A 24,452-nucleotide genomic window follows, 5' to 3' on the forward strand; every position below is an offset into this window, starting at 1 on the left:
TGGTGACAGCACTTAATAAACCAGACCATTCTTTAAAAAAATCCAGGAAAAGAATCCCTGGCAGCACTGTTACCTTCCTGCTATTCTCTTAATCCTTTCCCTTGTTCCTCCAGCCAGAATCCAATTTTGGCTGCAGGTCGAGAAGTGTGCTGTTTAAACTCCATTGGCCCCAACACACACTGCCTGCCTCAAGCAGCTATTGTAGGTAGTTCTCCACCCTATGGAACTTGTAACGTACCTCAGTAAATAGCACACTCCAGCTTGCAGCTATCTGCTGTGTTTTACAAAAGGAAATTGAATCAAGTATCGTAAAATAACTTTGAAACAGAATCAGACGGAGTACTTCCACTGATAAGATTTCCACAAACATTTTATGTAACAAATTTATAGTGATCTTTAAATAAAACCAGTTTGCTCGTGGTTGATTTCTATATACATTATAAATACATATACACAGAAAACAAAAACCCTGACATGGTAGAGTCTTGTATCTGCCTGGAAGAAGCCAGAAAGATGTTTTTGGGAACCAAAATCATCTCTGATCCACAGTTAGCGCCTCAGGCAAGTTTGGAAATGTCTTCGTACTGGATACCTTCAACTCGGCGTCCTTTTAGAGGTCCCTGGAAAATACAACAGTATAAGAAATAAGATCAAAACATGAACTTGTTTGTTGAATTTCCCACCAGAGAACTTAAAGTAACATAGCTAAAGAGGTTGTATCAAATCTTGCTGCATTCAGTCATTTTTTAAGAAGCACAACTGAAATGAACAGCACTGGAAATCCCAGGCGTTAGCATTTCTACCCGGTGCCGTGCACAGTAAAAGCACAACAGCTACTTTTCTGTTTAAGAGCTCTGCCCAAAAGCCACACACAAATGCACAACGGCTGTTGTACAGGCGATACATAGTGGAATGCATTAAAAAAAGAACTGCAGGTTTGGGATTTGTTCACAACACAGAGTTTTCTGTTTCATTGCCTGCAATCTGACTGCAGGATGTGAAAAGGCTTCAGTACTGTCTCAGAAATCTTTTCACATTCCGGACACTTTGTGTTAGTTTAAGTTCCTCAGATTTGGGGGGCAAATATAAGCAGCCGTTTTGAGTTGATTCACTGAGCTTCTAAGGAAAAACAGATTTGATTTTGAATACAGACTTGTTATATATAAAAATTCTGGTAACCCTACAATCATTGTGAAAGTTCTCACAGACTTTAGTGGTTTCTAGTGGTAGTTTCACCCTTTTTTAATTTATAGACTTAGAGTTCACACAGAAGGAGGTAATCTTTACATCTACAAATACAAGAACAAGAGAAAAAAACAGCCTCCTTTCCCAAGACCAATGTTTCACGATCCTTGTCTCCAACCAAAGCTGTGGTTAGGACACCTGCACAGTCTGTCCTCAAGTAAATTCTCCAGAATCCCACATGGGCTGAGTTTCTGCAGCCCTTCTTTGAACAGGATACTACCAGGTATCTCCTGCAAGCTGTGTTTGAGAGATCTCTCTTTGAGACAATATCCCCCCGCCATATCGATGAGTTTAAAGACAGTTTGGCAGAGGAGAGCAGAGAAATAGCCACACACACAGAGGTGATCACATGGCTTAATTTTAGCCCAGGGAAAGGTGTGATGTTAAAAAAAAAAACAAAAAAAAACTCAAATGTACTTGTTAACTATAAACCAGACAACAAAGCATATAAAGGCCCATATTCAGTCTAGCTGAAGGGAGGAGAAAAATCACCTCCACGCATATTTCACATTTTTTTTTTACCTTCCCACAAAACAGTACAACAGCCACATTCAAAACAAACATACAAAATATCTTGCAAGTCACTTTCAAGTTAAAAACTTGCCAAAGTCAACATCTGGGCATCTTCTTAAAGGCAAATAGCAGAACCTTAGTCTGCAATGAACATGCAGCTGTTTTCCTACCAGTTGGGAACAGGGGGGTGAGCACAGCATTTTGTACACCACAAACCCCACCAGTAAGATGGGATTAATGACACCTTCTTTTTTTCCTAAAGCTCTCCAGCATACAGATGAAAAAGCACTCTACACAAACTAACCTTACAGCGTTTTATACTTACAGAGTCGATGATTATTGTTGCCGAAAATTTCTTTTCATTGATAGATTCCAAGATGCCTTCGTTTCCCCTGTAACCACCATTTAATACCATAACTTTCTTGCCTGAAGTGAGAAACAGGAAAACAGTTACAAAACAGGGCTCCCAACTTCTTTTCGTGGAGTTGGGTTCAACTTCACCACCCGCCAAGGAACAGAAGGCTTCTCCTTGAGGCTCCAGCAAGCAGCCCCCAGCTCTACCCATTCACAAAGTGTAGTTTTCAAGTGAATGATTTGTGGTTTAAAAGAACTGCAAGTTAAGTTTTGCTGTGACAGCTAAGTTGGAAAACAAGCAAAACAAACAGCCATACCTGGTGCTGGTATTACAGTCTCCAGATGCGTTTGATCAAGCTTCAGTTTGTCTCCAGAATCAATCATCTTCACAACTGCTGTGTACTTGTCAATCACTTCCTGTTGTGAAAGGCAGAAGCCAATCAGTGGCTATGACATTACAAAAAAAATCCTTTAAATTTGCATTTTCAAAGGTAACAAATTCAGGACCAAGAGTCTGCATTGGTACATTTCCAAATGCAACGATGACTTCTGAGCTGTGCTAAAGGCATCCAGCTTCTGCAAGCCACCGACTGGCCTCACACTGAAGTTAAGGCCGCACTAAAAGGGCTTCTCTTAAACATCAAAGACTGGTTTCCTTTGTAAATGAAGACCAAAAATTTTTGTCAGCCTTGTCTGAAGGCTTTGTCAACCTTCAGGTCAGCTACCTTAGCTATCCGATCGAAGATGGGGAGTAAATTCTTTCTCTCATGGTAGACTAAGCTGGCTGGAAGCCACACAGTGATGCTGCCTATCAATGAGGAAAAATGTCACCGACCATCTTTACACCTAGCATAAGCCACGTTCAACCTCCCACGTTCAGAGCTCAGTGGAGGACAGCCACTGGGACACATGACCTGCTGAGATGCTTACCAAAAAAAAGCTGTGATTTTTGAGCTCTCTATGCTGCTGTCAATCATTCAAAACATGCTTGGGTGGTGTTCTTCGGTGCTCTTGCCAGAGACTGCTGGGCCTTGGACTACCTAGTACATCATCATTTCACTGGCAGGGGCTAAAAGAAAGCACTTCTGAACAGAGCGAGGCTTACAGACTGAAGACTTTGTACACAAGGGAGATCTTGCTCAAAGGCAGCACGCAGTGTAAATATTTGTGCAAAACTGACTTGTCTCAGATTAAAATGCAATCGCACTGCTCTTGGTCTTCTCACACTGAAAAAGTGACCGTTCCTCACGAGGGATGTGTTCATAGGGATAAGCTGGGCAGGACAAAAACAGTTCTTAAGGAAGGATCACTGAGTAAATGCAACTAAACCAATTCAGGGATTCACTCTGCCCAAAGTCCCAGTGAAGTTAAGGTGAATTACAGCCCCATCAAGTGTTCGCTCGAGGCTGAACAGCTTACACAGTGAAACAGAAAACTTCAGAAGTCATCTGGTACCAGAGCAACCTAACCAAAGCCACGTGCTTCCATTTGCACACTTTACCTTAACAACTGCTTTCTTTTTGTGATACTTCTCCCCCAGCTTTTTTGTGACAATTTTTACAACGATTTCCTGGAACATTTGAAAGGAAGGAAAAAAAAACATTAAAATGACAAAATATACAAACAATTACACAATCTAATTACACATGCAAGTCACTCTAACCCCAACCACAGTGACACTATAGACACAGTGAAGGAAGCAGCAATAGTAAAGACTCAGCATTCAGGAACTTGTCTTTATCCTTGAATTGTTGCCTCCAAGTATAATCTCTCAGGACTTTTTTTTTGTTTTACATATTCAGTTACATTTTAAGGTAGGATATAAAATGACAGCCCTCAGCGGTTAAAGGGCAGCTCTTGATCTAAAAACCAGTCTTAGATGAGGTCTCTCAGCTCAAAGGCTGATGCTGAACTCTGCATCTCTGAGAGTCAACTACTAGTGTAGAAAGAAGAGGGCTGTAAGTCCCGTCACAATTTAAACACCATCCGCAGAGACTGATGGCACCAACTCCTTAATTAGAGAATTCCACCCCATCCGAGATCTGGAATATGATGTTTCAGACTGCAGATCATGGTCAACCAGGGAGAGTAATTCCTCCCAGGTACTGTAATTTTTCACATTTGGCAGCTTGGAAAATGAGTGAATTTAGCTTGGAATCTGCTTTTGGATCTGTACATGCTTCAAATCGCTAGCAGCTTTAGAGAAGCAAAACTGGTCACATTTGTTTTAACAATATTTTTTAAGACACTTACAGGCTGCAACCAGTAGTCGGTTCGAGATATTCTTTTCTTCTCTTCTTCAAGCTAGAGAACAAGAACAAATAATCACCATTTATTTCCTCCTTTTACCGCAGCTTCCCCATGCTTTCAAAAAGCTGAATCAATTCTCCAGACCCACATCAAGTGGGGAAAAGTACTACAAGGGTATGTCAGCGTTGTTTGCTGCACAAAAATGAATCTGATGAGATCCAGCAGTCCACGATAAAATGATGGAGATTTACATTTATTTCTGTCAAGATATTTTCTTCTCTTGCAAAAGCTGTATTCCTTTATTTCCAACATGTGGATTGCGTGGGGAATAGGCACAGATGAGCAGCAGAAAACGGTTTTAAATGGGAAGTGAGATAGTTTTGCCTGATAGGACGTGAAGGTCTGAATTCCACAAGAACTGAAGGTCTGAGGTAACTTCAAAGGGAGGCCCTGGCAGAGTGGACTCATTGGGGTTATAAAGACAGAGATCCTTGCACAATTGTTACCTCCATAATCTCATCCAGTGCAGATTTCTTCTTCTTCTCTTTGGACTGACCAGAGCCATGAGCCGGTTCTTTTCTTTTAACTGCCCCTTCCGCCGTCTTCAGTGCACTCGGTCCAAGGACACTGCTGGAAGAGCAAGATGGCGTTTGCACAGCAGACCTCAACTTGTCTCCTCTACCAAGATGCATTTGAAGAACTGGCTGGACAAAAAGGCCTCCTGATCTGTCTGACTTCAGTCGTGCAAAGTCACCTTCCAGACCACGCACGCCTCCTTCTCTAGGACTGCGCTTTGCAGCGAGAACTGATCTCGAGGTGCGAGTTCCACGTCCGCTGATGTTCGCTGCTAGCAGCCCAGCTGAATGAAAACAAATCCAGTGGGCAGTTCACCAGTGCAACAGCAAAGAGGCGACTGGGGACTTGAGTTAAACGGTCAAGGCGAAAACAAGTCTGCAAATAAGAGTTTCAAATTGGTTCGGAATATTTCTTTCAAACACATGAATCAAAATGGCAAGCTTGGGGCTGTAGGGAAGCCACCTGGACTGAGCAACTCTCCAACACGGCTAGAGGCCTGGAAATCCTTCCCGACAGAGATAATTAATCAATCAGGCAGAGGGAGGGAAAGAAGGGGAAATTGTAGAAAAGGGCTCTACACCCAGCAAATAAACACCACCTTCAGGGTCATACGTAAAAATAGGCAAACAGCCTATGACTTATGAAAGAAAAGAGCAATCAGCAGAAATATTTTTATCTTAGGGATCAGGGAACACCTAGGTAAAGTGAGAAGTGCTTAAAGGCAGCCTGTGTTTGCACGTTTTTGTAAAAAAAACATTTGGATGCAGTAAAAAATTTAGGTGTTTTCTCATCCATAAACACGAAGAAGGCTGCTGGGAGGTGGACAGTAACATAATCTTGCTATGGCCTTACAACAAATCTCATGTTTTGCCGGTGGTCTGTCGTGAGGACGTTGGAGGTACCAGCAAAGGGAAGGTTCATAATGGGAGTGAGACACAGAAATGGCAATAGAAACAAAATTGCGAGAAAAATCAAATGTGTTTCGAAGGAAGACTGGAAAACCTCCATAAGAGAGTTCTAGAAGAAACGGCACATTAAATCACAAATCCAACAGCAAGTACCTAAAATAAAATTTCACCTAGGGCAAAATACAATTAAAACATAACTGCAATGCCCACGCTTAAGAAGGAAAATTACATTTCTGTGAGGTCACTAAGGGATTCCCGGGTGCCAGGACTAAAACAAACCTTATTTAAGGTATTCTTTAAGGACCCTGGGACAAAGAGTGAGAGACCACCAACGCTATTCAGGTATGCCATCGGTATGGACAGCAAGAAAGAACTGGATGCAAGAAAGGACTGGTTTACCTTGAAAACTGTGTTTTACAAGAGACAAAATTAACTAGCACGTTAGGCAAGCTCACATACTTCGGAACAGTTTACAGAACAGAAGCAGAAAAGGGTCTAGCTATAATCGTGGATGACGACTACCAACACAGGCCAACCACGACAGTCAAACACAACCGTGAGGCATCGAGACAGACAAGTATTAGCGCCTTGCATAAGCCACGGTGAGGTTTCCTTTGCAGCATGCCCAAATTGGATCAGCTCTCCTGTTCCAAGAAAGTTTAGCTGACTCTGGAACAAGGGCAAGGAAGGGATTAGGAAAACAAGGCTATCACAGTACAAGCCTGCTCGTGCAGCACAGGGAGGGCTGAAAGGTTAAAGCTGTTCTCTATATACATTTATTGCCTGAGGAAAAAGAATCACTGGGGAGAAAAACAACCATTTACATTAAACACCCACACCAACACAAGACCAACTGGTATAAACTGGCCGTGACTACAATAGACAGAAAAGCGCAGACAAGTTCCTAAACATTAGGGCAAACAGGTTCTGAAGGAACTCCCCGTGGGATTATAGGGCTGGGGAGCCCCTGACTGTGTACAGCGGAGGCTGATCAGTGTGTGGACAGGTCTGTGCACGGGTACATTTGCAGTGCTGTGGATCAGAGTGGGTGACCTTGGCCATAGCTCCTGCCCATTCCTTAATTAGAAGTGATTCTAATCTTGTCCACTACAGCAGCCTTGTTAAGAAGGGAGTTGAGGACATAAGTTCTCAGAGGAAAAAAAAAAAACCCAGGCCCTCAGTTTACTCAAAGGCAGTGAGCATCAGAAGCCGTGCCTGCAGTGGTGACTCCCAGCTCCGTGCCAGCCACACGGACACACAGCAGAGGGCACACCTCCCCTCTCACCCCCCTTCTCAGTAAGTCTCCAACTACATCTCTGTACCCAACAATCAGCAGCCCCACATCCTCCAAAATCCACCATCCACAACCTACGGCCTCTTGGCCCTATTTCTGCCCCCAATCAGGAAATGCAAGCGCTAATCCTTGGCAGGATTCTGCAGCGTGTGGTATCAGGTTGAACTCAAATGATCCCCAGTAGCAGCCAACACATCTCACAGCTGCAGAACACACCTTTAGGCTGACACAGGGAGGCAGGATTCACCTCAGTCGTACACGGAAACTATATTCCCAGTGACAGATAAACCGCAGGCTGGTCACCTTACTGTGAAGGAGACATCCAAATTTTGCTTCAACACTACCATTACGAAGCTTACATACAAGTACCTATCGTATACTATGAAAAAATTAGACCTCCCGATACGTGATTTCACATTCCGCCAAATTTTAGCGAGCACCCTAAAAGCAAATCTGAATTCTTCACTGAAACCATTCAAGTGAGCGTCCGCATTAAGTTTCAAACTCATCTTCAGCACAACTCAACGCTTAGGGATAATTTACAAGTATTCCTCAAAGCCTGCATCTGTATCTGCATCTGTACTGCACAGAACTACTTTGTCTCATTTTCTGCCTGGCATATCTCCCATCAGATATCTTATCTAGAAGCTAAGCTTATGATGAGAAGCAAGCTTTCGTTTTACGTGCAATACATTTAATTACAATATTGCCTCACAAGAAAAGATGTAATGCTCATCACACGGTTCCACAGACTGCTATAAGTATGCATTATTTGCGTTATTGATCTCTTTTGTCCGTGTTGCTTGTGGTTATATGATGACAACTAAATTCGTGGGCTTTAGAAAGATTTACATCAGGTAGATTCAGCTCCTTTAAAGATGACCAGGGAAAGCGTTACCTCCAACTAGACGAAGTAGTCGAAGCTTTTAGGAACTGAAACGAACAAGTCATGAACAGCCATTCACAGAAGGCAGCTGGGACTAGATGGGATTCACCTTAAACAGTTTGATTAGATCCCTTATCCACCCCCGCACATAACCATCTCTTCCTAGAGAAACCTATTACTGCCTATTACCTTGTTGGCATCTACCACGAACCTTAGTGAATTCAAGAAGGCTCCTCACAGCATACGTTTAAGATCTAACCATTCATCCGCCTAAAATACAAAAGGAACCATGAAGTCGCCTAGTATCCCCTCCTGAATAAACGTCAGGATGAGACAGCAGACCCCAGATACTCCAGGACAACATACATCTTCCAATACAAACACCACTGACATGTAAGTAATTTGTAAAAGTCAAGGTTGCCCTTAAATTCTTTTCTCACCTGGTTTTAGAAGATGCTGCTACTGAAGTACTTGCTCCTTTGTTTAAATTAAATGCAACTTTAAAAAAAAAAAAAGGAAAAAAGAATTACTCTATTTCTATCTTTAAATGTAAGTACGTTGAAAGGTGTTACAATTTTAACAATCTGCAAATGGGAAAGGTCGTAAGTTTGAAAATACTTACTAATTTCTGTTTTAGCTTTTAAAATAAAAAAGTTCAAAAAATATACACAAAAATTCTCTGTATTTCCACATTTCCATTGCTCTTTTTAACTTATCTCAAAGCACTTTAGGAAGCACTGAACAAGCCTTAGTCCTCATCGCATTTTAGTCCCAAGATCAGCTTCTGTAAGTTCTAGAAAACTGCATGTTTCAAGAACTGGTTACCTTTTTCTTCTTCATTTTCTCTGTTCAGTTCAGTATAGACTGGCGCCTCCTGCCAAAAGAATACAAAATAGATTTCAGAAAGCTGAGCCAAGGTATCATTTTTTTTTTGTGATCATTGATTAGCTCAGTTTTACAGACTCCTGTGAGGTTATATAGTAACTGTAATAACCTGCCTGGCTTGATTCATACAATTATAAATTGAAAACATTATCTCATCACAGGCTTCTGTGCAAAATTAACTACTCAACACTCTCCAGAGATGCTGTCTAAACTTGCTTGATTCCAGCATGAAAGGAAAGCGGGCTTACCTTAAGTTTTCTCATTTTGAACCAGCATGATTAGACTGGTTTTTGGACAGACTGACAACCTGAAGAAGAAAAATACTGGAATCTTTCCAGATTTTTAATACTAAAGGCTCAGACCATTTAAATTTCAATTAGTTTTAAATTAAGGAAAAGATAATTGTTTACAACAGCATTTAAATGTACCTATCAACACCCAGGATCAAATGGGAGGTCTCAATCCCAGGCAACAACGTGTAGGGAAGTCGTGGAACGATGCCAAAGGAGCAGCTCCCAAACTGTATGCCGGGACTATCTAAAAACTTTTGACTTTGTAGATTTGATTATTTCAGCCTCCCAAGTTACCTTAGCCTCCCTACTGTACTTATTTGCAGCCCTAAAAGTTTTTAAGGCATCATAAATGTAGACATCATACTGGACACTGTTTATTCTCCTACCTTAAATTCAGGATTTTTAAATTGCTAATCACTTGAAGAGAACTATTACTCATTTAGTGGTAAAGGTACAAAGCAATTCCAAGCTTTCCTCCAGAGCAGGTTACAATCTTAGATAAATGTTTACCAGAAGTTTCAGAACATAAATGAAGTAATGTGATGATTTTAGCCTGGGAGAAGACAGCCTAAATCAAACCTGAAATGGCTAGGATCAGACAGTAAAATGGGGAAATAATTTTCCTCTTGGTTTAGAGAAGAACAGCGATGTAAATGCAGCCACATTTGCTCGCTGCTCCCCAGTCTGAACTGGTGCTCAGCCTGTAACCTGGTGCCTGACGATTACTCATCACCTTTTAACTGACTGCAAAGGAAATGCCAGTGGAAGGATCCTAGCAGCACTAACTTAACTGAGAGGAAATATAAGGTAGTTTTCCTCACCAGTTCTTTCCCCTCCAAGCCTCTTCTAACTTGCTGTTCGATGAATTTAGCAGTTTTTTCTTCATCATCAAGGTCTTGTTTCTTCTTCCTCTCTTGTTCCTGTTGCCTGCGAATAGTCTCTGGGTCCCTATCAATATACTGAATGTACCAGCCTTTTGGAGTCTCATCCACCTTGCAAAGACCTAAAAAAACCACAAGAAAAAGAAAGGTTAATATTAACAAACAACAAGCGAGGAATTAAGAATACATCGAGATCATTTTTGTAGCTCACTTTTGCTATAACAATGCAAATACTTTTTTGTATACTTCATAGGCAGACAACCTACCCCTTACTGGCCAGGTAAAATTGACTTTGAATCATCTTTAGTGATTGTTTCTTCCCTTCAGCTAGCCAGTTCTATGTGGAAATAGGCCAGAATACATAATAAAGTGGACAAAATGCTTTACAGTACTTTCCTTATTGAAGGAAAGGCTTCCTTCCCATTGTTTTAACGAGGAAGGAAACAGAAATCTAACCTCTATAAACACTACACATCAATAGCATAACACTATAGGAAACTTCACGATGCTCCCTTACTGTTACTGCCACTCAGAGTGACTTTTCAAACGCTAAATGGCTCATCAATGCACCCTGTAGCACACAGGCAATTAAGCCAATGTAAACTTTGTCGTATCACAGTGCCACACAATCTCTGTTCCCCCCACTGAACGCAAAATTGCTTAAATCTTTTCATTAGGCCAAGAATGAAAACAACTGCTTGCTTCTTGTCACCTTAAATCCTGAAGGATTCTGCATTTGTAAGAGATGTCCTGCCATAGTTTTTACTTTTTAAATGGCGACTCTTGGAAGCTGACTTAGGATTTAGCAATAGCTCCAGTAACTACAGGAAAGGTTCGTGATTGATGCATTTCTCCCAGACCTCCGGCGCTTTCCATAAGCAAATTCCTAACGGTTAGCACAGAAATGTGTTTGGGCATCTGTTACACACATACAGGAGGGAAGGGGAAGAAAGGAAAAGGAAACGGGAGAACTAACACAAACGCTTACTGATTACTTGTCAGCAATTATCCAATAATTTTAGAACTTCCTGACCCTGACCAACTCCATTTACCTTCTCTCCCCAACCATTTCGTAAAATCAGTCAGCGTCTCCCACTGCGTGGCGTTCATGTGGATGTGCTCGCGGTGACTGATGTATTCGTTGTACACGATGTTATTGTGGACTCTCTTTGTTCCTGAAACAGAATTATTATTAAACGTAAGTATTGGACCTAGGAGAACGCAGCCAAAATGGAATCAAGAGACAACATTAAAAACAAATAATGAGATATTTACCAAATCGTCTCCTGAGCAGCTCTAGGAAATCATTTCGGAATTCCCTTAGGGGACAAAAAGAAAGTATTTTAGGAAAATGTAAACAATTACAAAGACATTTGTCATTGTCATTAGCAGTGAAATGTCTGCAGCATAAACAGGAGCATTCTTTGAGCTGAGCGTGATGAAATTCAGCCGCTCGTTTCCCTCTTTTCAGTGAGGTGCCACTAAGTGCAGCGTGTACGCACAAAGAAACGCAGCATGCTACGTGCCCGTACAAGTTAAATCCTCCGAAGGCTAACACCCTTTCCAAGGGATAAAACGGGAAGAATGAAGCCTAAACACTTCCCGCTAATTGCTGGTATTTCATTACCAGGTATCTTCCCGGGCTGACTAACGCTGACACAAAACACGAGGCAGGACACAGGGCAGCAGCAGGTTGGGGAGACTGATCGCTCATTTCCCCGCTAATTCAATGGCAGGAGGATAAAGCCTCCCCTTCAGCCTCGTGCCGCAGACAGCCCCGCTGTCAGGCAGGTCAGCTGGACAAAGGAACGAGGGAAACAGCGAGACACGGGGCAGACCACCGGCTTCTTATCTCCCTGCGACGGTTTTCAGCTCTTTGTAACTCTGAGTGTGACAGCCGCTGAGCTGGGGCACAACAGGGACATAATTTGTACGGGAGAGCAACTTAAAACAGGACTCGGACGTGGGATAAAACTGTCACATTTGGGCTAAAAATCTGGGAGAAAAAACTGCCTCATTTGGGGGTGAAAAAAAATCTCAAATGGGATGAGACTGTCAAATTTTAAACATCGTGGCTCCCTGAGATCTCTACGTGCTTTCAAAAGGAAACTTTTCAGGGAGCCATTAAAAAACACAGCTGGCACTAAAACGTATCAGAATAAAGTGTCTTCAGTGGGACATAAGTGGCCTTAAGAGGTCTGGCTGTGCAGATCCGACACAGGAATGCGGAGCTGGGTAGGAAGACGCAGCAAACTTACTCAGAGAAGTAATTCAGGAATTGCTGGGGATTCTCAGAAGCCAGCAGCAGTTGTCTCTGGTGGGACTCGGACATGCAGTGACATTTGAAGCCATTCTGCAAGATAAAAATAAGTATTTTAGCTTTGTCCCAATTTGTAACAGGCAGCTGAAAATTATTAAAAGTGTTTTATAAGCGGATGTCTCACGTAAAACACCTTAACCAAGTTCAGTCCTGCCTGTCATCACTGGAAAGAGAAGAGGATTTGATCTTCTTGGGTGAAAGGAAGAGGACAGCAGAACGAGCTGAAGAACAGTATGCTTACACATCCACCGGGGGTTTTACTTCTCTTCCAAAAGCACGTTAAAATGTCTGTTCATGAAGGACAGAAAACTAAAAGCACAGTTACCCCAAGTGGAGGTGCTTTTAGGGCGCAACCCCGGTGGAAACCAGGAGGAAGAGGACACTCGCATCCCGTGAGCACCTGGCCCCAAGTGAACAGACAAGTGAAAAGAGGGGGAAGGGTCAGAAAAAAACCATCTTTTTCTAACAGAAGAAGCAGAGAAGGTACTGAGACGGCATGAGGATTGCTTTGCTGCACTTCAGACATGCAGCATCTTCTCGGGCGTGTCACTGAGCTCACCCCGAGCCCAAGGGAAGCCATGACCAACCTAAACTCCTCTCTAGGGCTGGTGAGAGCCACCTCGCTCTTATCCCCACTGCCCTGTCAAGGTCGTGGGGGTGAATCACCCCAGCGGGGTGGTTTGGGACCATCCTACGCTCCCTCTCACGCAGGGCTGATCAATCACCGTGCTGGGGATTGACTGTGCCCAAAAAAGGCTTGGGACCATCATGTTTTGTCCATTGCGGTTCAAAACTTCTCCCAGAGGGGGATTGGGGATCCCAGTGGGATAAATCCCTACCCCAATTGATCAGCAGCCCTTGAGGTCCCACCCAGCTTCCCCCAAGGGGATTTTGGTCCACACATGAGAGGCTGCAAAGCCCCAGAGACCATGGGTCCTCCCCAAAAGCAAACATGGACCCCTGGTTCCCATGGAACGAGGTCCAGCCTCTCCCTGACAGGCTCACACCCCACGGGCAGGACGAGAGCCCACAAAAGGCGACCGATGGATGGCTGCCAACCCTGCAACCCCTGCTGGGGACCCCTACGAGAAGGTCGGGAGCCCAATACACAGCCCCTGAGGGGATCGAGGCCCTTTAGACGCCCTCACACAGCCCCTAGGGGGGTCGGGACCCTTCAGGAGCCCCCCCCCACAGCCCCTGAGGGGTCGGGGCCCCTCAGAGGCACCCCCCCCAGGCAGGATTTGGGCACCCGGGGGGGGCTCACCTCGTCGCGGCACTGCTTCTGGCACATCTGGCAGTACCAGCGGAGCTTCTGCAGCCCCTTGGACTTGATGCGGTTGGCGATGGCCTTGGGGCTGAGGAAATCCGACTTCCCCATGGCGCCCGCGGTCCCGCTCCTTCCCCTGCACCCTGCCGGAAGTCCCCGCCGGAAGTCGCCGAGGACCTACCGGAAGTCACCGGTGCGCTGCCGGAAGTCGCCCTCCTCCGAGTCCTGCGCGCATGCGCGGTGCGGCGGCGCTGACCTTCAGCGGGGCTCGGGGGGGGAGCCGCCGCCATCTTGGCCCCGGGCGCTGCCGCCGCCGCCGCTGTCACCGCCGCCGCCATGTTGTGCCGGGGCGCCTCCGTCGGGCTTTACCAGCCGGCATGGTAACGGGGAAGGGCCGGGGGGGAGCTGTGGGAGGGAGATGGGGCCGGGGGGGAGCTGTGAGGGGGAGCTGTGAGGGGGAGCTGTGAGGGGGAGCTGGGGCTGAGGGGAGCTGCGAGGGGACGAGGGGAGGCGCGAGGGGATTAGGGAGCAGGAGGAGCTGTGAAGGGAGCAATGGGGCCGGGCGGGGAAGGGATCTCAGGGCTCTGCTTTTCATGGGCAGGCGGCTGGTGGTACAGGGTGAGGGGGTGGACAGCGTCAGGAGGGTGTTCGTCAGGGTCTGGCTCTCTCTGCTTCCTGGGCTTAAGTATTTAAGACGAAAAACGTGAGGTGTTTGGGAGGTTGTGTCCTTCTGGTGCTCTGCTCAGTGGGCCTTGGTTGGCTTACGCTGTTAACCAAGGTAGTGGATAACCTACGAAGTGATATAGAGAGAAAGAGAAACATGGAAGGTTTGGAGAGAAGCGTCCCTGCTGGGGGGTGTTTTTTGAAAAAATAACTGTTCTTAAATTTCCGTCTCTCATAAACAGACCTGTCTTTGACAGGTGTTGTAATGAACTGACCTAATTTCTCCCACGTTCGTTTTCAGGGGCCAAGTCAGGAACATGGCAACTCTGAAAGACAGTAAGTGCTGCTTTCGGCTGCTTTTAAGAGAGGGAAATGTTGTAGGAAGACTCTTTGTTAGAAGATAATTTCTGTTGGTGTCTGTTGCATAAAGTCATTGTGGTAGACCACAACAGTGATACGTGAGCCTCCATGGACTTACATGAACCATGTGTCCTTCAGGAAAGTCACTGCTTAAAACTAACTCAGGTGATATATAAGCAAACCAGCATAGTCTTATTCAAACATATCCTAAAAGTAACTTTGTCAAATCTGCTAAAACAGGCTTTTGTTCACCTTTAAGTGAACAGAGTTGGTTATGCTTATTGTCCCACATAGGGGAATAAAAGGTTGTCTGAATGTTTCTGCTTTGATAATGCTTCTTTAAGCCATGGCAGGTTTTTATACAGGGGTTTGGTCTTGGACTTGTTCTTAGGACACCTGTTTTGTTTGCTTTCCGCATCAGTATTTTATAAATCTCATTGCCACAATCTAAATAGAGGAGGGAAGCTGTTCTGTCTCTTTATAGTATTGGGTCTGGGTTTTTTCCCTGTCATCCCAGAAAAGCTGGCAATATACCTCAAATTATGTGTTTGAGAAACAAACAAGTAGAAACGGAAGGAAAGAGAGTAGTAAATAAATTTTATGTTGGGGTAAATAATAAATTTACATCTAGGGTGCAGAAATGTCTGTTGTAAAGATGAATTCGTGTTAGTCGGTTTACTGTGTATGCAGTCTTGGTACAAAAAATACTAAGGGTATATCTTTCGTGAGGTTTATTTGAGCGTTGTTTATTTATTTCTTCTTTGAGGAACTCGGAGAATGATTTCTGGATAGCTCTTGCTAGCATTTTATTGCTTGTTTTCAATGTCACTGTGCCCGGTGTTAACCAGTTTTGACCTTCGTCTATTAACCTCGTAGTTACCCGGCGTTTGAAGTCCATCAAGAACATTCAGAAGATTACAAAGTCCATGAAGATGGTTTCTGCAGCAAAATATGCAAGAGCTGAGAGGGAGCTGAAGCCTGCTAGAATATATGGAACAGGAGCACTGGGTGAGAGAAGGCTCTTGCACTTTGATGTGGGAATAGAAGGGGGGAAGCTTTCATGGTGTTGATTAAATGCCTAGACTTTTTGAAAACGTTTTTTCAAAAGAATTTGTATCCCTACGCCGCTGTTACCTTGAGTATTCCTTTATATGTAATTCATAAAAAGATATTTTTAAGCGTTATAATGTGAAATTAGTTATGATATCTGATTTTTTTTAACTTTGTGTGATTGCATAATTGTTTTTATCAGTCATAAAAGCAAAATTACTCAGATTTTTTGGCCTCCTTCTTTCTGTTAATGAAATAGGTTTGTATCCCTGTACCATCAGGTCTAATACTTAAAGGTACTGCCAAACCTTCTTGGAAACTCTTGAACTGCATGTGCTTCTTGGACACTGGACTTGCAATCAGTGTCATTATTTAGTTGAAGTTCACTGACGCAGAGGTGCAGGTGGCTTTGAATTGCTTCTTTGTCACCTCTGGTCAGATCACGTGCAAACTTGAGTGATTGTGAGGGAGGTAAAATTCACCTGGCTGTGATGTGGAATCCCTTTACGAGTGATTTTAACTGAAATTAGTCAAAGATGTTTTGATGAGACCTATTAGCCTCGTGGCACCTTTGAATAACTTACCTATTTCCTTTTTTGTTTTCAGCTCTGTATGAGAAAGCAGAAATTAAGGCACCCGAGGACAAGAAGAAGCACCTGCTTATTGGTGTGTCCTCTGACCGAGGTCTGTGTGGTGCTATCCATACATCTATTGCTAAAAGCTTGAAGAATCAGATTACCAACCTCTCAAATGCGGGGAAAGAAGTTATGGTGGTTGGTGTAGGCGACAAAATTAGAGGCCTACTTCAGAGGTAAAAAAGGAGAGGGGTTGTTTTGTGTTGTTGTTGTTGTTGTTTTTCCCATTGTAGAAATTTTAAAATTGCAAAACTGCTCAAAGCTGTGTGGCATTCACAGCTAACTGCATTTTATGGAACTGTGCTAAATCCAAGTTCCTTTGGAAAAAAGAAGACTGCTGATGTGCTAAAGTGGGTTTTGATCGCTTGGATTTGATTGCTGTCTTACAAAACTGCTGCATGACATTTTAGATTTGTTCCAAAAATACAAGGTAGCAACACGAACCCTGTTGCAAGTGTGTGCTTATCATGAAGCTATAATCATAATTTAACTGGGGGAGGGAAGCAAAATTTCTCCCAGACCCTAATTCAGTAGGATACTTGGTTCTTAACACTAGTAAGTTAGTGTCATTCCTTGCCTCTCGGTCCTAGACAGTTGTTCGCTAGAGCACCAGCTTGGTTCTGACACAGATTTTTGTTACTGCAGGACGCACAGCGATTACTTCCTGATGACATTCAAAGAAGTGGGCCGGAGACCTCCTAGCTTCGGAGATGCTTCAGTCATCGCTTCAGAGTTGCTAAACTCTGGGTACGAATTCGATGAAGGCTCTGTCATCTACAATCGGTTCAGGTAAGGTTAAACTGAAGCTGCACTGGAAAGATCTTGGGTGGAAGACTTCCAAATAGTGTTTTGGTCCAGTGAAATAAAATGTGAAAACTAACTGAGTTGGCATGTTTAGTTTTTCTTGAAGAGTCAGTGTGTTTTGTATTGTGTGTGAAGAGCTGTTGTAGTTTGGTTGTTGCTATTTTTTTTAATAGCTACGGTTGGAGTTCTCTTCTTACTTGTATAGCGCGTGTTGTTATTATTTCCAGTCAGTGCATCGTTATATCTTGCGGGTATTTGATATCTCTTCATCAGAAGTATCACAAAACTTTGAGGAATTAGGACAGAAGTTGATCGTTTGAAGTTGGTATTAAACGCTCAGTTTAGGCTCTTCAGCCAAACTCTGTTATGCTCTTTTTATATAGGTCTGTCATCTCCTACAAAACTGATGAAAAACCGATCTTCTCGTTTGAAACAGTTGCTGGTTCTGGTAAGTAGCAAACTAGAAACCACCAGGTACGTCAAGTGGTAGAAAGTATTTTCACACAGATGCTATTCTGTGTATGGAAATAAGATGTTAAGTCATCTTATTATGGTGCCCGTATCGTTAAGTTTAAAATTTTGTTTTCTCTTGGCGTTCAGAGGCTGACAAATCAAACAGCTGTGGGGAGGGAGGTGAAAAATAAAGGCTGTACTAATTTTGGTTTGAAACTTTTCTCTCAAGTAACAATTATGCATATGCAACACTCGATTCCAGTGTTTTCAGCATCAAGTGGCTTTGCACTACTCAGGGAAAACACCCCAAAATGTTTGTGCAGCGTTGTGTGGGAAGATTAAACATAATACACCGCTGATGCTTTGGCCCTTGTCAGAATCTGACTTCCCTGGTGATGAAACTTAATTAAAACACACCAAATAAGTAATCTTGCTGATATTTAAAATTTTGCTATGAATGGAGACATAGTACATGGAAAAAATCTCTCCCCATTGCCTGAAGTGGAAACAAGCTTTTGTATGGCGAGTCTTCCACGTGATACTGTGGTGTTTTGTTAAAAGTAGTACAGCTTGGATTTCTCTGAATCCACTTTGCAGAAAGCCTAAGTATCTATGATGACATTGATGCTGATGTGCTGAGAAACTACCAGGAATTTACGCTAGCAAATATTCTGTACTACTCCCTGAAGGAGTCCACCACCAGTGAGCAGAGTGCTAGGATGACCGCCATGGACAACGCAAGCAAAAACGCATGTAAGTCTGCTCCCTGGGTTTTCCAGGGCTTCGACTACTGACCTCCCTTGTTGCGATTTTTTGCTTCCAAAATGATCAGAAGTGAACCAGCTTCTCTCTTAATTGCAATTTGAGTTGGCTTTTTGGGAGTTAATTCTACTGTTGTTTTTTTCTGAACACGCGAACCTCATTTTGTCCCTGGAAAGAGGGATTGCTGTCAATTATCTGGAAAACAAGACTAGGTAACTGAAAGTGAACCAACAGGGTTTTTTTAATACGAACATGGAATATTTAACTAAGCTGGTGGCTGGTCTGAGCATTTCCAAATTGTTTTTATAAACCTATATCTATTTGTAAGACCGATGTAACTAGTAATGCATCAATTTAAAGGTGGGGAAACTGAAACTGGCTAAATATTTTACCACCTGTCATGCAGAAAGTTGAGAATATGCAAGTATTCCTTGGGGAATGTCCAAGTTGAGCGCACTGCAGTGAGTTGCAGTTGGTATTAGTGGGAGACAGCCAATAACATTTAATGGGGGCATGGTGATAAGACTTCAGTCTCAGAAAGATAGTGTTGCATAAAGGATACTGGTAGCTCTATGAAGCTGATATGATATGCAGTAGGGCTACCTGGAACTGTAAGTATGGGTCTCTGCCGACCTCCTTATCTTGAGAGTGGTGGTACAATCTCCATTAAAAAGAAAAAAAAGGAAAAAAAGAATGTAAAAAATCAGGCTCCATTTGCCAGAACAGCAGTAACTTGGAAGGAAATATTGTTATAGTTATTGACAGGGAAATCTAACTTGAAACAAGCACACAGTATTTGGTTTTATGTTAAAATAAGTGATAATGGTACTATGGTATTTATTAGTCTGTCACCTGTTCTTCAGGTGTTCAATTCTGTTGCCTCGAGCCAAATTATCTAGTTTCTAGATTGTCTGTGAGTAGTATTACCTGTAGGGAAAACTGAAAAGTGCAGTGAGCCTCTTGATCGTCCCCGTGGATTTACAAGACCATTTAGTATTCTGTTCATACAACTTTTCCTGTATTTGAATACTTACGTGCTTAAATTCCCACCTTAATTTATTCTAGCTGAGATGATTGACAAATTGACCTTGACATTCAACCGTACCCGTCAAGCCGTCATTACTAAGGAGCTTATTGAGATCATCTCTGGTGCTGCTGCTCTGTGAGTACCCGTATAAACACGAAACAGGAGTTTTTCCAAAGTCATGTCATGCTTGCATCCTGCTTCAGTCAGGTTAATGGGGAAGGTCAAGGCGTGTAACTTCCAGAACCAAAGGGAAGAGAACCCATGGCATGACTCCCAGGTTTTTCAGCTTGTGGCAGTTGTACTAACAAGTGTGAAGCTTGACAGCCTTTTCTGGCCAGATATGCTTCGACAGCTGGTAAAGTAGATTTTTAGCTTCAACACACATCCTTGCCTGAGCAGAGGATGTTTCCTCATTTTTGGCTTTGAATTGGTTTCCCCTCTGCCCCTGCTACCTGTTTTTTTCCTCCTCTGTCTGCCTCAAGCAGCCCAGCACATTGCTACAGTACAGTGGAGGAACTCAGGTGACTGAAACGCCTTTGCATAAATCAGCCTTCAGTGTTCAGAAGTTTGGGGGGTGGGGTTGGAAAGAAGAGGGCATTTCTGGTGTCTGTTAATGCCAACTGTGTATCATAAATGTTAAAGTTGAGTATATTGCTTGTTTCCCTGAGAATGAAGTTCTGCAACCGTGTGTCCGGCAGGTTACAAACTGTGTGGTCTAAGGCCACACTTTGTAACTGCATGTAGCTAATGTGTATTACATCTAACAGTTGAAAAACTGGTGGGGTACTCAAAGATGCAAATACCTGTGATAATATCCTGTATGTTTACAAAGTGTCTGGAATACATCCCCTATTGCAATTACGTGCTGTATTGTGCCCCTCACAATACATTTGCAGTTACAAATACTTGCATAGTTCTGCCTTAATTTGCATGAGTTGCTTGCTAACCTGCTTGTTCTGTTTTTTTTCTCATAATATCATAACCAGGGATTAATCGACAAAAGAGGTTCAGCCAAATCCAAGAGGTAAAGTTATGGAATAGATTGCATTTACAATGGATGGTTTCTAAACACGGTCTTAAAGTTAAATGAGGAAGTCGGAGTTCAGTGATGCTGTTCAGACAAATTTCTACTCCCAGACAGCTGAAAAACTGCCCATTGCGAGTTTGAATCTAAGCAAGAGGTTATTAAAGAGAGCACCAAGTATTTTCAACATACTATGCCCATGATAGCATACATCAATATTGGACAGTTTCTATGTTTCTTTTTAATTTATGGGTTATTGGATTCACTTGAAATTACAGTTGATTTTTTTCTGTAGTGCCCTGACATGCTATGCTGTGACTTAAAAATGTCTGTAAGACATTCTGCCTGAAGGGGGTTCTGTAGCAAAATAAGCACATGCAAAATTTAAAGCTTCAAGGAAAAGCAGACTTGTTATGGAGAGTTAGAGGGGAGCGGGGAGTAAGGGAGATTAATGAGTTAATAAAGCATTTAAATTGGAGGAGATGAGTTTAAAAAAGAATTAATTGAAGGATTTTAATTTGATTCACTTTTCCTTACAGGTGAAGAAGAGTTCTTCTGAGCAGATGGTTTAACTTACCAGTGTCTGTGTTAATGAGACTGCTTTGCTATTTTGCGAAGAAGTGGTGAAGCCCCAGAAATATATGTAAATTCTTACAATAAACCACCTACATGAAACACGTGTTCTTGGTTGTCTGTGGAGCAAATGCTTTCAGTTGTCTAAACATCTGGCTTTGACTTGATTGCTCTTTAAAACATAGTTTTTAAAGGCTGTGAACTATATTATTTTAATTTCTGGCATAGAAAGCGTATAAGTGGGAGCTTCTTTTGAAGAGTAAAAAAGATTCTGTGTTCAGTGTATTAACACCTTGTGTTTTAAAGTGTTGGGTTTTTTTTGTATGCGTTGTGTTATGCCCTGAAGGAGGGGAACGGAGGAATAACCCCTCTGCATCGTGTAGTTGTAACACTGACCTCTATCTCATTTGAACACAATACTAGTACTGTTTCCAGAAGTTTGCATTCTAAAAGAAACTGATCTGATGATACGAATCATTTCAGTGTTTACTTAGAACGCACACTGTTTATATATATATATTTGAATGCTGTAAAATACAATAATGTAATAATATTTCCAGCCTTCACTGGGCATGACAGATGTGAGAAAGGAAAAAAGTAAATAAAAGGGTATAGTAGAAGTGCGGGAAAGAAATAGTGGTGCAGTATGACCATAAACGTTGAAAGCTCCCACCCCCCATTTCTGCAGACAAATCAAGAGCTCTGAAAGACTTGGCATCATACAGGACAGAAACGGGAAGAGGATCTGCAGATGAGATCTGAAGAAAATGGATGTGGCGTTAGGCATCAAACCCATCTGTGAGTTTGACAGCAGGGACAGGCATAAGCGGCCACGTGCTGCTTGCTCAAGCTGCTCTTGGATTGAGTTAGACCTAAGTCAGCTGGTCTAAAATCCGTAAGTGCTATTTGATCAGTGCAATTCCTAGTTCACAACCACGAGCCTGTAATTCTTGACGCATAATTTTATTTTTATTTAGAACACTTAAATCAAGCTTTGTCATGTTTCCTTTTCTACTTAAGTGTGGGAAACTGCTTTAAACTTGGAAGCCTAAAACAACAGTAGATTGTAATTTACCCAGTTGGCAGCTTGTCCTGTTATTTAAACAACCTCAGTTTTTGAGGTAGTCGTGATGATTTACATTCCACTTCTAATGTTGCACACCTATAGGGCCAAAGCTTTCCAGCGGTGCCTGATTTCCACAGCTGCTGTTCTGCTGGACCATTGTTGGCTCCTGGCCTGCCGTCGGCACTTTGCATGCTCTGCTGATGCTGTGTAAGAACACCCCCTGCCTGGCCTTGCCCACCTGGCTTTGCCCAGTCTGACTGGAGCTGGGAATGCAGAGTGGGTAGGAGGCTCGTGGGGGTCAGCAGGGATCCGTTTCTCACATCCCAGATGATGTGCACGTGTAACACTGTGCATGAAAACGTTGGTCTGTTTGAAACGCGTTGGCAAATTGGAAATTGCTTGAAGGGGCCCATGGCAGGAGGAACTCCCCGGTGCAGCAGCAGTGTACCAGGGCACCCTGAAGAAGTAAAACAATCCTCCTGCCTTCTCCATCCTGTCCGATTGTTCCCTTCTTTGTCCCCCATACGTCATGTCCCTCAATTCCCCCAATTCCCCTCTGATAAGGAAATCCCTCCTGTATCCACCAGCCTGCTTTCCCTCCCTACCCTTTCCAAGACACAACAAAGGGGTTAGCACGCAGCCTGGGTCAAGCCCGTGTTCCCACTGCAGGCCCTGGGGTGTCCCCATCTTTTTGTGCCACCCTCGACCAGCAGGCTGGGTTTCTGCCAAGGCTGCTGGACCTGCTCCTGTGTAGCACGTTCTGCCTTGTGCTTTGGTTCAGCATTTTCAGGACTATCTGTTCTCTGTTTCTGAGATGATAGGTAAAGGTTAATGCATATGTATATGAAGTAAAGATTCTAATCTCCTTTTGTTTGAGTAACAGCATTTGATTTTACAATTCAGACACTTCGGCCCTAACAGCCTCTGACTTTGCAATCATTGGGGTGAATGCACCAGCTCTGCATCAAAATTTCTGACCTACTGTGGTGCATTATATGCTCCTAGGTACCAAAGGAGTAGCATGTCCACAGAAGAAGGTTCTTTCCAATTCCTTGAATCCCATCTTAATTCCCTTAAAAATACTTGTGAAATTTCCTAACAGGTGAGCTGTGCATTTACAGCTTCTTAAAACGCTCAAAAAAAAATTTAGAAGATTGGAAATGTCAGTTCAAAACTCCCCAAAGCTGCTTGAAGAGAGTGAACAAAGAACATTCCCTGTCTTGAAAAATGATGAACTGACAGACTTTGTCATCAGTCTCGCTCCCCTCTCCCTAGATTGCAGGCTTGAGAGGTGCCTGACCCGAGAGACTAGACTGTTTATTGACTAATTAGCACACTACTAATTATCTAATAAATCAAGGAGTAATTCACGAACTAATTAACTTCTGGTAATACAACACTGTTATTTACAATTCTGTGCTTCACACTCATTACTTACACACAATGAGTTACAGTTCAGTGTTTGTGTTAGTGTCTACCCAAGCAGTATCATATAACACTTTCATTGCTCCTCACTCCACCCCTCGCACCACTAAATAACTATTATTTTTGTTTCTGGATCCTCCTTCCCACCACCACCGTTTCATCCTTTCCCTGCCCTCTTTTTTTCCCAAATAAACAACTCACCCATAAAAACTTTCCTCATTGTTCCCAGTTTTGCTACATCTGTTGTCAAAATCTGTTACTGTTCAATTCCCCAAAAGATCCCCCAAATCAATTATTTGGCTTACGTTGGGTGCATAGTGTTTGTTTTACACACTTTCTACTTCAGACCTGTTTCCCTCATGAAATTCAAGCACTTTCTTATTTACATTCAAGAATCCACATACCGCAGCAAGGTTGCATGCTTTTTCACGCTCACTGTGCTCATCCTGCTCTCCACTGTTTGATTAAAAGTCATTGGCTTTAATTAAGTAATTTACTATTTATTTTTATTTACTTTTGATAGTGTCCTAGTTCCCTGGCTATGCCCTGTCTTGTTATCAGGGATGGCACTGGAGTGGGACCTCTTACCTGCAGACAAGCATACACAAGCGTGCTTTTATAGATGTTTGGTTGCTTGTTTTTGTGGTTCCAGCCTGTGCAACAACTTGCAGTTCCAGAAGAGATTCACAAAACCATTTTCAATTACTGAAATTAGAAAGAGGAGGAGTATAACAAGTCAGCCTTTTTTTTTTTTTCTTCCTTGCAAGGGAGAAATAACCCTTACCAGTCTCCTGGCTTAAAAATCAATTTGTTTTGAAGCGTCTTAAATCAGGCTCCTTCCCGTGTCCTCGAGAAGTCCCATCACTGTCAAAGGATTCTCTCTATTATATTAAGATTTCCCTTCTCATTTCTCAGATTCACATTCCTTGCAGTGCAGG

At 42.9% G+C, this 24,452-nt stretch overlaps 2 protein-coding genes across 5 annotated transcripts; one reads left to right on the forward strand and one right to left on the reverse strand.

Moving 5' to 3' along the window:
• Window positions 1-352: 352 nt before the first annotated feature.
• On the reverse strand, window positions 353-13,859 carry KIN (Kin17 DNA and RNA binding protein). Of its 2 annotated transcripts, none has more exons than XM_040546678.1 (13): window positions 13,670-13,859; window positions 12,344-12,438; window positions 11,361-11,404; window positions 11,138-11,260; window positions 10,026-10,207; window positions 8,852-8,900; window positions 8,467-8,524; window positions 4,869-4,989; window positions 4,366-4,416; window positions 3,614-3,682; window positions 2,430-2,529; window positions 2,084-2,184; window positions 353-620 (listed from the first exon to the last, which is right to left on the reverse strand). In XM_040546678.1, exons 1-13 carry the CDS (start codon window positions 13,781-13,783, stop codon window positions 558-560), a joined length of 1,170 nt encoding a protein of 389 aa, XP_040402612.1. In that variant the 5' UTR covers window positions 13,784-13,859; the 3' UTR covers window positions 353-557. The 2 variants fall into 2 exon arrangements, with proteins under 2 accessions (XP_040402612.1, XP_040402602.1); XM_040546668.1 differs by having other exon boundaries at window positions 4,869-4,992.
• A 22-nt stretch (window positions 13,860-13,881) lies between these two features.
• ATP5F1C (ATP synthase F1 subunit gamma) lies at window positions 13,882-21,120 on the forward strand. 3 transcript variants are annotated; one of them, XM_040546687.1, is made up of 10 exons: window positions 13,882-14,052; window positions 14,637-14,671; window positions 15,572-15,703; window positions 16,352-16,556; window positions 17,026-17,169; window positions 17,568-17,632; window positions 18,235-18,390; window positions 19,465-19,561; window positions 20,413-20,450; window positions 20,990-21,120. In XM_040546687.1, the coding sequence occupies exons 1-9, from the start codon at window positions 14,009-14,011 to the stop codon at window positions 20,417-20,419; spliced, it is 885 nt and encodes a 294-aa protein (XP_040402621.1). In that variant the 5' UTR covers window positions 13,882-14,008; the 3' UTR covers window positions 20,420-20,450; window positions 20,990-21,120. The 3 variants fall into 3 exon arrangements, with proteins under 3 accessions (XP_040402621.1, XP_040402623.1, XP_040402633.1); XM_040546689.1 differs by lacking the exon at window positions 20,413-20,450; XM_040546699.1 differs by lacking the exons at window positions 20,413-20,450; window positions 20,990-21,120 and having other exon boundaries at window positions 19,465-19,565.
• Window positions 21,121-24,452: the final 3,332 nt, after the last annotated feature.

This window comes from Cygnus olor, chromosome 1, assembly GCF_009769625.2.
Source record: "Cygnus olor isolate bCygOlo1 chromosome 1, bCygOlo1.pri.v2, whole genome shotgun sequence".
NCBI classification, from domain to species: Eukaryota; Metazoa; Chordata; class Aves; order Anseriformes; family Anatidae; genus Cygnus; species Cygnus olor.